The sequence below is a fragment of the Pithys albifrons genome, chromosome 15 (genome assembly GCF_047495875.1).
Source record: "Pithys albifrons albifrons isolate INPA30051 chromosome 15, PitAlb_v1, whole genome shotgun sequence".
NCBI lineage: Eukaryota > Metazoa > Chordata > Aves > Passeriformes > Thamnophilidae > Pithys > Pithys albifrons.
This window is the reverse complement of record NC_092472.1, coordinates 10,129,732-10,142,760: the sequence shown is the minus strand read 5'-3', so window position 1 is coordinate 10,142,760 and position 13,029 is coordinate 10,129,732. Positions and strand designations below refer to the sequence as shown.

Below are 13,029 nucleotides of genomic sequence, written 5' to 3'. Positions count from 1 at the left end.
TCGGTAAGAAGTTCTGCCTGTTACTTTTAGATATGATTTAGCATGACCTGGGAGAAAAAGAAGGAAGCAGGATTTTGTAGCCTGTGGTACATGGAGAGGAGTGAAGGGTGTGCTCTTCTTAGGACATCAGTGGGTCCCAGTACTGACTCCCCCACCCCAGCTAGTCATCTCCAGCATTACATAGCAAGATTATTCAATCCTGAACACACCCATCCCAGAGAGGAGCCTCCTCCAGGCCTGGATTTTCATTCTTTGAGACAGAAGCGGAGCATCCTGACAAAGCATGTGCAGAAGCCTCGTGCTGTATTCCAAACATCCCAGCAAGGAGCCACTTCTGTTCCAGCAGGGAACATTCCTGTCATTCTGCAGCTCTCAGAACAAAAGAGGGCTTGGATAGAGATATTGCCAAAGACCTCTCCACAGTGAGTCACATTTTGGAGGTGCAGAAGTTGTGACAAGTAAACACAGAAGCCACTTGGCATTTGTAGGGAGCTCACACATCCCCTGAACATTCGGCTGCTGCACTGAAAGGCAGCACTGGTTGCAACACAGAGCTGCTCTCTGCTGTTCAGCAATTCTGTCTCAATGATCTGTTTTAGAGAGTGAAGAAAAATTCTGACCTAACACACTCCCTGCGGGTCTGGCCACACAGCCTCCTCTCCCCACATCATCTGCAGCACCGAGACTTAACCCTCCCACTGATCAGGGACATAAACCTACACACTGCAGAAGAGGCACTGACACACAGATTTTCAAGAGCATTTTACAAATGGATCTTGCCAGCATTTCCCCTGCCAGCACACACTCACCCACTGTCATTCCTTCTCACCTTGTTGATGCTGAAATGGCCCTCAAATCTGCAGCCATCCCCATTATTGAGAGGGATCTTCATCGAGTTGTCAATATGACCCACTTCATGCCTTCCCATTTCATCTTGGATGTCTAGTCCAACCACTGCATGGGTGGGAACAGAGAAGACAAAAAAATCAAAACAAAAGAACAGGAAAGTTGCACAGGAAAAGCATGCATTGCTTTTACTGGGAAAAAACCCACATCTTTTTTGTTGATATTTCAAATATTGTTATACCAGGAAGAACTTTGTCACCAAAATTTTCACACTGCCTGTTTGACACAAATATACCTACTATGTCCTGCCAGCTACTGCAATTTAATTACACAAACAGAAAACCTTTAGGTAGACAAGCAGGTGATTTGGGAAAAAACAATGACCAGCTGGTACATTCAGTTACAAATGAAACTTGGGAGGTTTTTTGCTCCCAGACACAAAAAGGTTACTATAAAAAAAAAGGAAATGAGATTTAGAAAGAAGCCAGTGAGGGAGAGCAGCCACTAATACAGGCCACAGAGTGAGCACAAGGTCCAAGAAAACAAGTGTCCTGGCCTGCAACAGAAAGCAATGGGATACTGGCAAAGGCTGCAGCTACTTGATTTCCATCCTCTCTGTTACAGAAGAAGGGCCACTGTACCAGTCTGCGTTCATTTCAAGTACTACTTAAAACACAAAGAAAAATTGCTAAGTGAGAAGAGGTACTCACATTCACAATGCAGGTTTGGCAAACTGATGTTCAGATTCACTTCTATTTTACCTCCACTGTCTTTGTCTGGGTCATCCACATAGAGCTCATTCACTCTGGAGGGCAGAAAACACAGGTGGGTTCAGGCACACATTTCCACAGGGAAAAACCAAAAACTTGCATGGAAAGGGAGAAAAAAAGACTGGGAAGCCAGGGGTTGACTGTAATGGCTACAGCAGAGTTACAGAGAGCAGGGAGAGACCTCCACAGTGGCATGGAGGCAAATCAATTTTACTTACTACTTGGCAAGTACAGGGGACTTTAAACAAGTTCCTTGCCCCAAGAGAAAGCTAAATTCCTGCCCCCTTCCCTAACCTGAGCATCCAGTGGTGACACAAAACAAGAACCTACTGCTGAAGACGTGGCAGGCTCCCAAGCTGCCCTCCACTGACCTGGGTTGTTACTCCTTTCAGGAAGGAGGGAAGCATGTGCTTCTCCATTTGTTTGATAAATAGTTTTAGAGAAAGGCTGCTCTCAACCATCCCCCAGGAAAGCTTATTTGTGTCACTAATTGCCTTTTGTTACTGCCACGCAGCTGACAGCGCAGCAGCAAGAGAAGGCAGAATGGCATACTTGGATATTCCTCCTTAATATCACATTTCAATCTATGAATGGTAACCAAAAGCAACGACTAAAATTGAGGAGAAGAGGACTGGAGCCAGGAACAGATGGGAAGAAACATCCTGGACAGCAGGATCTAACACACCATACAACAGTCTCCCAAAGAGTAATGCTGTTTCACAGCACCCACAGTGCTGGCACGTACTTCACAGGAGACAAAATACAGATAGAGAGTAAAAGGAATTTAAGAGTATAAATATTTATTATTGGCATATACAATCCTTCTGACACATAAAAATTAAATGAAAAAGACCCAATGCTGAATTAGCTGAATGGACCTAGAGAAACCACTCTGGGGAAACTCAACACACTGAACCAAGATGATGCTGAGATTGCCTAGCAGCTCTTTTCCCTTAAAGTCCAATGCTGTTCAACAAATAAGAAGATTTGGCCATTTAGCTTCCAGTCAGACAGATTAGAAAGCCATTATGGGAACTTACATTCAAGCAAGCTACATAAAATAAACTACCTTCACTAGCAAGTGCTCTGTATTATTTTATTTCAAGCTTAAAGCAAATGAAACCCTTTGACAAGCCCTTGCTGAAGAGTCTATATGCTAATAGTCAAACCAGACTAAGGCAGCTCCAAGAGAGATTCAAAGAGATTTTGCTCTGGTGATACATCTCTGGACCACAATGAACTGTTTGCCCTGTGGATTCAGAAGAAACAAACCTTCACACTGAGAAATACACACACTGCCAGTTTTTTGGAGGCAATTACTCACAGGTCAGTGGGGTTTACAGACACTCATTTTAAACCAGCACAGCATTTGTCTTCAGCTTCACAGCCCTACCTTTCTCTGTTTTTAATTGGCTTGACAAGTTGCTTGCAATCATTACTCAACCTATTTTTCAAGTGATTAATAAAAATGACACAGAGGGAGGGGAAAGATTGCTCATCAGTGACCTAGTTAGAATCTTCTTGGCTGAGCTCTCTTCTCCCCGGTGGAATGCACTCTGTCTTCTACGTGTTCATTACTGACAGATTGGGTAGGCTTGGGATTAAGTCATATGTCCAAATATGGCTGGGAGGAGCAGCTCCAGCCAGGACAGGCATTAATCCCCCAAAGCAGTGCACCTTTCAGTGCTCCCCAAGTCCTGCCTTCAATATCCCAGTTGCCAGCCAACCTATTTCATAATGCCTGGCATCTTCCCAGCTCTCTGCAGTCTGAGATGGGGGCCATGCCCAGCCAAAGCCACGGGCAACTCGAGTGGCCAAAAGGAGTGTTCAGGGCTGGAAGAATAGCAGGTTCAGCAGCTCAGCTGAACATCCCAGCTCTTCGGAAAAAGCTCTAGCAAGGTCAGTGTTTGCATTTGCTGATTTCTGACTCCGAACCTGTCAGAAATTATGTGTCCAGGCACTCTCTGGCAGCGAAGGCGTGTGAGCCTTTCAGTGATAAGAGGTGGTTACTGGTAGAAATCACAGGATAAACTGTGCACAGGGAGCCTATGGAAGCTCTCGCATAGGAAGGCCAGTGGTGAGGTCACTTGGTTGCAGACTGGATCACTGAGGCAAAGAGAAGTAGGCCAGTTTGTCCACGTCACACAGCCCATTAGCTGCAGATAAAGGAAACTGGTTTCCTGTCCTGGAGTCCGGTCACTGGACCAACGGTCTCAACCTGTCCCTTGGGCAAGGCTCACAGCCACTTCCTTCTCCTCCTCTTCACCCAGTAGCCCCCTGCCCCTCTCCCACTCATGTTTCAAATTTCATAACCATATCTATCACTCCTGAGACATCTGACAGCTTATGACAGAAGGAGATCCTTCCTTCCCCTCCCTTCAACCTGCAGTGTTGCCTTTCATGGAGCACCCAGCCGGCTGGGTCTTGCTTCTCTATCCCATCTCCAACCACTGCCTCCTCATGGCAGCATCAGAATGTGGCAAGATTTCCTATCAGGGGCTCCAAATTGCATCCTTTGTGTGTTGCTGAGGTTCCCTCTAACTACAGGGAACCAAGGGCACAATGACAACACACCACAGACTATAGCTGGGAAAAACCTGAGAAGAAATGTTGTTTTCAACAAATTGGAAATTTCACTACAAAACATTTGGAATATTGGAATTCTGGAAACCTCACAGGTAAAACAAACTTCCAAAGATCTCCCCATGAACCACTGCCATCCAAGTCTGGATGGAGCTGGCAAAGGACTGGCACTCACACCTTCCTTCCTTCCTATCCTCCTCCCCAGGACCCAGAAGCCAAAACACAGTCTCTCTTTTATTAAATCAGACTATCCTAGTATGCTGCAAAAAGCACTATTTACCACCTCCAGCCACTCTCCTATTCCCTGAAGGAATAATGTCTCTGGTGGAAGAAGTGAAGCTGGCTCTTATTTACAGCTGTCCCTCCCAGAACATAAAGTGTTCCAGATGTAACAGTGGTTTAACAGTGCATCTGGGATGGTCACAAAGGAAACAAAAACTGAGGTCAGGCAGAAGGACACTGTAAATGCAGCTGCTCCTGTGGCTGTTCAGAGAGACAGTGTACAGGGTCATACTCTGACTCCAAGGACGGTGTGTACCTTCTCCAAATACCCCAAGCACGGTGGAGTTGGTATTTCACTGGTTGTTGCTAAGGAATATTTGAATAAAAGCAGCACAATACAGCAGGGGTGAGGTGCAGAGCTCTGGAAATACAATGAGGGCAACAGGAGAGGTGAGAGGAGGACCTCTTGACCTCGTGGAGCCTTCCACCACTGATCTAAGGAAAGGGAGGAAAGTTTCTCTGCGCAGCAGGAGCCATGATCCACACAGAAGGAATCTGCTTCACTTCTAGAAAGAGCCACTTGGAAATACTTCACATTCCTAAGTGGTGCTTCTCAGTTGCTTATCCTTGTTTGCTTACAAACTTTTCCAGCATCATATGGAAAAAGTTGAAGAGACCCTTTGGCCAGGAGTGCAGATCATGCAAATGGCATGAAGGGATGGGGGCAACATCAGCGAGAGGGCACGGCCCTGCTTTAAGATTTTATCCAAAGAAAGTCAGACCCATTCTCCATGCTTTAGGTCTCAGATTTATGACACAACAGTTTTGTTTCCCCAGAAACAAAATTACCCCAGTAACCTATTTCCACCCAGCAGCCCATTAGACACTTGAGCACTTCAAAAGCTGAAGAGTCTGCAGCCCTTTGAATGCACTGCATCGACCTTTATGAGCTTCACACTCTGCCTGGGTGCTCTCTAAGGACATCCTCCTTCTCCTTTGCCCTCCTTGTCCTCAGTCTCTGCTTCAAGTTTTAGCCTTTTTACTCCCTCTTTCACAGCAAACAATCAGGCACTCTCCTCCCAAGTCATGAGCCATAGAGAAAATACAACCACTTACTCCAGAAAGCTGCATTTTACCTTGTCCTCCAACTCCCAGGAGGCATTCTCTGGTCTCCAGGACCCCAAGCCTAAGAGGGAAAATAATTATACTTTCTTGAGGCAGCCCGAGGCTTCTCAAAAGACTTTTTCAGATGAGCACTCGTGGCTCCACTTGCCATCTCAGCTCTAAAAAAACCACCTTCCAGAAATACAACCATCAAAAAGCTGATAGTCCTGCACTACCATCTTCCCAGTTGTACCAGACCAGAGAAGACCCAACACAGGACAAAAACACATCTTCTTCTCAGTCTGTGCAAAGAAACAATAAGCAGGTCATCAAATCTCTACTGCGTAATAAACTCTGCAAGTGTCTATTGCTCTGCCATTTGTGATCTTCCTTCTGTGTCCTGAATCTCAATCAGTGCTTCATTGTGAAGGTCTCTGTCCCAGATTAGGTCTCAGCTCAGCTGTGAAGCACAGAAAACACACTGTCCTACAAAGGAAGGAATTACAGTTCTCCAGGAGGCAGGAAGAAGGAGAAGGGTTCAAAAGACGTCAGTGTAGATTTGAGTCAGAAATTGCAAGTGACATCATGACACGACCTTCCGCTTCCTGTAACCCACACACGTCCATGGGCACAGACAGCACAACAACCCCTCACAAATGTATAACACCTTTTATTAGGTAATCTCCAAGTTACTACGCAAACATTAATTAAGCTTCTTACCTGCCTGACTCTCAGGGCTGCTAAGTATTACATCCTTCTACAGAAAACTGTCTGTCTCAAGGTCAGTACGTGGCAAGAGTAGGATTACAACTCCCATTCCCCTTTGACTACAGGCTGTACTGCCCATGCTGGTCCAGTTTGCTCCAGCATTTCATTGCCTCAACTGGATGAGCTGGTAGAGTTGGAGTTGCATCTCCAGCTTAATGTGAGAACACACAAATTGTGGCACCTGTTGGCTTATGCTCCAAGATTACCGTTTCCATCAGAAGAAACCCTTGGCTGCACCAGGATCACACCCTGCTGCAGGTGCAGGCTGCTAAAATTTTCATGGGCCAAGAGCCACAAGACACATCTCACACACTTTGGAGAGATATGGGACAAAACATCTCTGAAGACATGTCTGATAACAATTCTGCTTCATTGCAGGATTGGTCTTGGGCATGCAAATTAATCCAATGTGGACAAGTAACACTGGTCTATGAAACTCCCGGTGTTTTGCTTCCTCCCACACTCCTGACAGACTCAACACGAACAGTCAGGGTGTGCTGTATGGGATGACAGCCCAGCTGAGGGGCTGAGTTGTGGGATACTCATACACTGGCCAAGGTATTTTTTGTAAGGTTAAAGCAAGCAGGGTCTGCAGTGAATGATCCAGTCACCTTAAATGAATAAATGATTTGGGTATTGCCTGTCAGAGGTCACAAACAACACTCTCAGGCACATGATGGGATTGTTGAGGCTGTCCTGTGCAGGGCCAGGAGTCGGGCTTTGATGATCTTTGAGGGTCCCTTCCAGCTTAGGATATTCTATGATCCGTGATTTATACTTCTTTGCAAAAGCAATAATTTTAGTACAGATATTCCCCTTAAGTAATTAACTGGCTTGCAGGGGGTGCACAGCCTTCCAATTAGCAAACCTGTCACTTCAGACAGTTTTTTTGTCTGTTATTTTATTAAAAAAAAAGAAAAAAAGAAAGAAAACATGGTCAGGAACAGTCTGTTGCTTTCTACAGTCTGCTGTGGCAGATGAATTAGTGTTGAGCAGCAACATCACAAGCACCATATTCATACCCTCCTACCCCTTCCCCTGTCTGTCAATGCAAGGCAGAGGAGATTAGGTAATTACATCTTTACTCCTTAATGATGGAATACTTGGAAAACTATTATTGATCTAACAGGACATAATTCATGACCTAATTACAGTGATAAAACTGCAAGATTATCATCTTGCCAGCTATTAACGTCTAGCACAGATCTGAGTTAATTAGAAGAGAGATAGGTGATTTCTATGCTTTTGATTTGCAACACAGCAGCAGGAAGAATGAGGATGGCTGCTAAAGGCAGGACGAGCCATTTCTAGCCCTCAGACTACTCTCATCTTGCCCAGGAAATACCAGACACAATTAACACTTTAGCTTCATTTCTTCAGCCATTTGAGTCATTGGCTCAGTGGGACAACAGTGTTTGGTGCTGTTCATTTTGCAGAGGTTCAAATGCAGAACAGAAACCTCATTTTCTTTAGCTGTCTTTTACAGAATTGAGGAGATTCATCATCTAGGTACTTGGTTTGTAATCACAGAATCATTCAAATTGGAAAAGACTTCCAAGATTATCAAGTCCAAGATCATCAAGACCACCTTGCCAACCAGACCAGAGCACTGAGTGCCACATCCAGTTGTTCCTTCAACACCTCCAGCGATGGGGACTCCATGACCTCCCTGGGCAGCCCTTCCAATGCCTGAAGTTTGGACTAAGTCTTCAGTAACTGTCAGCCTGGCTGGCAAAAAAACAAAAATAAATCAAGATTCTTATTTCCAGAGTCAAACCTGCCCTCCCCTTAATGGTAATGATGGGTTGTGACTGAGCAAAGGAAAAAACCTGTTCCCTCACCAGCCCTTCACTGTGTTTTTCCTGAGAAGGATGTAGCCCCACCTAAGAACCAAGCTCTGATTTCCTTCACAGCTGCCCAGAGGTCTGGTGGGGTCACACAATAAATCTGTAAGATGAGCAACTTGGAGTTTTCTCTCCTGCTCAGTGCTGGTCTCCACAGGAAAACAGTCAGCAGCAAAATAGGATGTGCCTTTGCAGAGTGTTACCTGCTTCATGAACTTCCTGTGTGTCTGCTGGAACACGCAGAGTCTTAGTTTGACTTCCTAACTGGAGTCAGCTCCTGTGCACAGACACAATCTTAGTGCTCATTAGAAATGCCCACACGAGTTATGACACAGCTACTGTGATGCACACTGTCCTCCCCACATAGGTAATGTTTGGGTTTAGTGTTATGATTGTGACCCTCGAGATGAGGGTGTCATTTTTTGGCTTTCTGCCACCCAGACAAGTTTTGAGCAGTTGAGACTATAAATGCTACAACAATGGGCTGGTCAAGGAAACACAGCTTTGAGGTTGGGCAAGAGTGACCAAACTGAGATTTCTAGTAATACCAGGAATTTAAGTTGCTACAGTCATATGAATGTAGAAGAAAGTCCAACAGTGGGTAGAAGCCAGCAAGTATTAGGGGTTAGTGTGGTGCAGAGCAGACCTTCTTTTCTCACATTGCAACATGAGCTCTACAAACCACAGTAACCTCTTGCTTCAAATGCAGACACCAAAGAAACCTCTCGGTGGTGAGAGTCAGGCAGTGAATCCTGTGGGCACCACTGCTGAGGTTGGTGCTGACTAGCCCTGCATAGGCTGTCCATGCACACACACCACGCACAACCACTTGCTGTCATCGTGCTGGGAGATAACCACGAGTCCACAGCAAAGAACCTGCTATGTCTGATGGAAGGAACCAGGCCAAGCACTCTCAATTTCACTTTGCCATCAAAAATGTGCAGCTATCCCCACTCAGTCTGGCTTTGTTGAGTGCTTTAAGGGAAATATGACACAACAGGAGAAAGAGTGATGCGGTCTCATAGCACAGCTGGCACTGGCAAAGCAGGAAAGTTCATCCCATGTAACTGCACACTCTCATTAATCATTCAGATCCTGGCTGATATTTGGACACTTCACTCTGGGTGAGATATCTGTTAGAGACTCAATACAAAAGAAACTTGAAGCTTGCAATAAAAGTTGATGAGAATTGAACAGTTTGCACATAAGGGATCTTCCATACCTTCCTAAGTATTTGAATCATGGGCAAACAAGGCTCAAAAACCTTTGTCAGATAAAATCTCCCATTATTTGCTACCACCCAGTTTAAGTGGTGGCACAGAATTCCCACACCTTCCCAGAATGCTTCTTATTCCCAATGATGAGACTATGCTGTGACAATGCACTGCCAGTAATACTGGGCTGAAAGGAAAGCACAAGAGACTCACAGCAACTTGTACTGGGTTTCTCAGAAGAGAAAGCAATGAGTAAGAAACGGAAAAAGAAAAGTTTACTCCTGCTTCAGAAGTCACTGAACCGGGAAGCACTTTAAGTGACTTTCTGAAGTATTTCTGCTGTTTCGGGGCAGCCTTTTCACAATTGCTGTGGGTGAATGTTCCCAGCAAGAGTTTGATGACTTGTAACTCATCAGAAGGAGGTTTTCATACTCTCCAAGCTGTTGTGTTGGACAGTCCATGACGAACCAGGTTCCTGCAGTCATTTGTCTCAGACTCTTCCACAACACCCCCTCTAAAATTTTACTGTTTTATTGCTTGCAAACACCTCCTCCCCACACAGCTCCTGCTGGGAAAGGCAGTTATCAACTCTCTGAGGTTTTAATCAGGAACTTGACAGCAGAGCATGCAGGAACTTACAGCACCTCCAATATCTTTGTGGAAAATGTCTCATCTTGTTAAGGAAAAAGCAAGAAGAGCCCTCAGAGAATCATACAATTTTGCTGTTCAAAAAGAAATTTCTAGTCAGGGAAGTATCACATAAAGGCACGTGCACTCAAATAACTGGATCAAAATTAGGAAAATATTACTAATTTCTCCTGCAGGCATTAACTGAAAGAAAAAAGAAAACCAGATGAGAGAATGAGATCTAAGAGGAGAGCAAGAAAAAGCACTGTTTAACTTGAAGCAATTTGTCCTGCTTTTATCTGTTTTTTACAAGGAAATTCTGTGAAGTGATTGATAAGGTGACCCCAGTATTTCACAAGCAAACACACAGGACTGAATTCAAAGAAACAGTGAGTGAGTAAGAAATCTAAGATACCATCTTTGAATGAAAGGTGCAACAGGCACAAAAAATTAGCTAGAGTTTGATTACACTTCTGTCTTTAGGTTAAACATTAGTGAAGGTTAAAATTATTCCTGAAATTATATTCTTGACCTAAGACAGGGCTGCACAAAAACAATGAAAGAGCCTCATGGTTATCAGAATGGTCCATCTAAATACAGCACAGGAGGCCAGTGCATTTCAGAGCCTTTTGCTCAGCAGTGACATCTGTTGCTACCTGGACCATCATGTGAGTCTGACAGAAGTTCCACCCTTCCTAACTATCCAGGAACTGTGCATCACAGTCTAGTGAGCTCAATGCTGCATCAGCAGGGTGATGGAGAATGTTTCCTAGAGCCCAAAACAAAGGTGCTGGTGTTCAAAGTTACTGAAGGTTACTTCATGGCAGGAGAAATGTGAGAACAGAAAAAAAAAAATCTGATTAACTAAAATACTTGTTCTATGAATAACTGTTAAAAGCTGGAATTATTTTCATTTTGCTCAAAGCTCTCTCCACCTGGGACAACTTGTCTTCAGGCGCAAAACCTGTCAACTAGGTTTCCAAGTAAGGCTCAACAGAAAGAAGAAAGAACTCAGGCATGAATAAAGCTATCTGCATGTATCAGAGATTCTGCTCTGACATTAAAAAAAGGAATTGTTGATATTAAACTAATAATAATTATTCATATTTTATGCAATTCATTTTTCCAAAAAGCATCTCCAGAAGTATCCTGTGAAGACTGGCAACATGTGATAGCCATTTTATCCACAGGGAAGGGAGGGGAAAGAAAACACCTTGTCAGAAAACCCACTGTATCTGCAATGGGACCCCAGTCTCAGATCCATGTGAATCCAACCACACATTTAAACACCTCACTGATGAAAAATACATGAGTTCTTGAGAATCCCTTTGAATCAAACAAGTACAAAGGAAAATGCCTATTGAGGGGGAGAGGGGAAACAAATCTCAGATGAGGACAAGAAATCAATAGCTCAAAGAGGAAGAGGGAAACTGCACTTGATGGCATTGATCATCTTGGCATTCATGTTACCTTACACCCAATCACTGGAGCACTGAAAAGGGTCAGAGGCTTTTGATGTGATCTGTAGTCACATGTAAAATACTCACTCTACTCACAGAACAATCCAGTACACAGCTACTAAAGGATCAAGCAGGTCTGGAACAGTTTTCTCCATCAGAAACATTTTAGAACCAAGTTTGCTTAGTGTATTTTAGTAAATTAAAAAACAGAATGAATGTTTCGGAATTTGGACTCAACCAAAAGGAATCCAAACCTCATCAGGCAACTAAGTAACCTAGTGAAATTACAGGAATATTTCTCTCAGGAAAGCTGTAAAGATTAATTTATGCACATATATACAAACAAGGGAAAACATGACTTTTACTTACATTTCAGTGGCTATGAATCCGGTGAGCTCAGACAGGAAGAGAAACAGTATGAAGAGACAGCAGCAGACAGAGACTGGAACGGAGGCAAGGAGAGAAAAAGGTCAGTTTTGTATCTCTAGCAAAGACAAAAACTGTTTTCACACAGGCATATCATTCCCCCTATGTATTTGCCACTCAGACATACTTGAAAACTAAGACTCTTTAGAGTTCATGACCCAGAGGAGCCACCAGAGCTGTGACCTCATCGAAATTCTTATGATATCCAGCATCCTGAGGGGTATCATCATTTTTGGGCCACTTTTCCCATCATGAATTCCATCTCCCCATGGCTCCTCCATTCTTTATCTCCAGCACATAATCTGCCAGCTCTCCCTCTTTACAGAGTTTCTTGACAATATGACTTCTTTGCAGCCATTGCTCCAAATTTTTACTGGTTTTAATTACCTCCAGAAAGGGAGAAGAATCAGCATCTCCTTGCTTTCAAAGCATACAGTCAGCTAACATGGTGTTTTGTGCATTAGGAGACATTTTGGTTCCTTCTCAGGTTCCAAAGGTCTATGTAAGTCACCTCACAGTCTGGATTGGATAGAGCAGGTAGAGCAGAGACATGCCAATAATGGACTAGTGTAGCCACTGTCTGATATTCTCCAGTTTCTCCATTTGCTGATATATTGACTCTTCAGGGAGGGAAAATTCCCAGTGAAGGAATTTTGAAGTACCTGGACAACACATCCCATGTCTTTTCTAAGAATTCAGGCCTGGAGTTCCAAGGAGGGAACCCAAAGTAACTGGCATGTTACTGGTTACTCTTCATCAGGAAACTGTTCAAACAATTGAGCAGTGACACTCACACAGGAGTGACAGGGTTACTGACCCACACAGGGATGGAGCAAGAATGACTGGAGTTGACAAGGATGTGCCAAGTGAAGGAGACAGGGCTGCAATGTGTATCTGTATTAAATAAAATACGCAAGTTCACCCTAAATCACTTAGAAAAGAGTAAAGCAGAACTGGCAGGCACTTCCAGGGCTGTGACAACCAGAGCTCAGTCTGGCTCATCTCTCCATCCCAGCACAGCTGCAGTGACCAAGCACACTCTGAAATGGCCACTTTACCAGAGCCGCTGATTAGGATTGAGAAACAGGTAAGAAAAACCCTCTTCCTCAGCTTTATACCACATGACCTACAAAGCCTGAATACCCATTCCTTTGGGAAGCTCAGG

At 44.1% G+C, this 13,029-nt stretch overlaps 1 protein-coding gene across 1 annotated transcript in view; it reads right to left on the bottom strand.

Annotated features, from left to right (window-relative positions):
• Nucleotides 1–13,029, bottom strand: part of ERGIC1 (endoplasmic reticulum-golgi intermediate compartment 1) — a 60,161-nt gene that overhangs the window by 19,917 nt on the left and 27,215 nt on the right. Inside the window, exons 3-5 of the mRNA XM_071570541.1 lie at nt 11,808–11,880; nt 1,557–1,651; nt 830–954 (exon numbers count right to left, since the gene is read on the bottom strand). Of these exons, the coding sequence (XP_071426642.1) occupies nt 830–954; nt 1,557–1,651; nt 11,808–11,880 (293 nt within the window). The remainder of the gene's footprint in view (nt 1–829; nt 955–1,556; nt 1,652–11,807; nt 11,881–13,029) is intronic.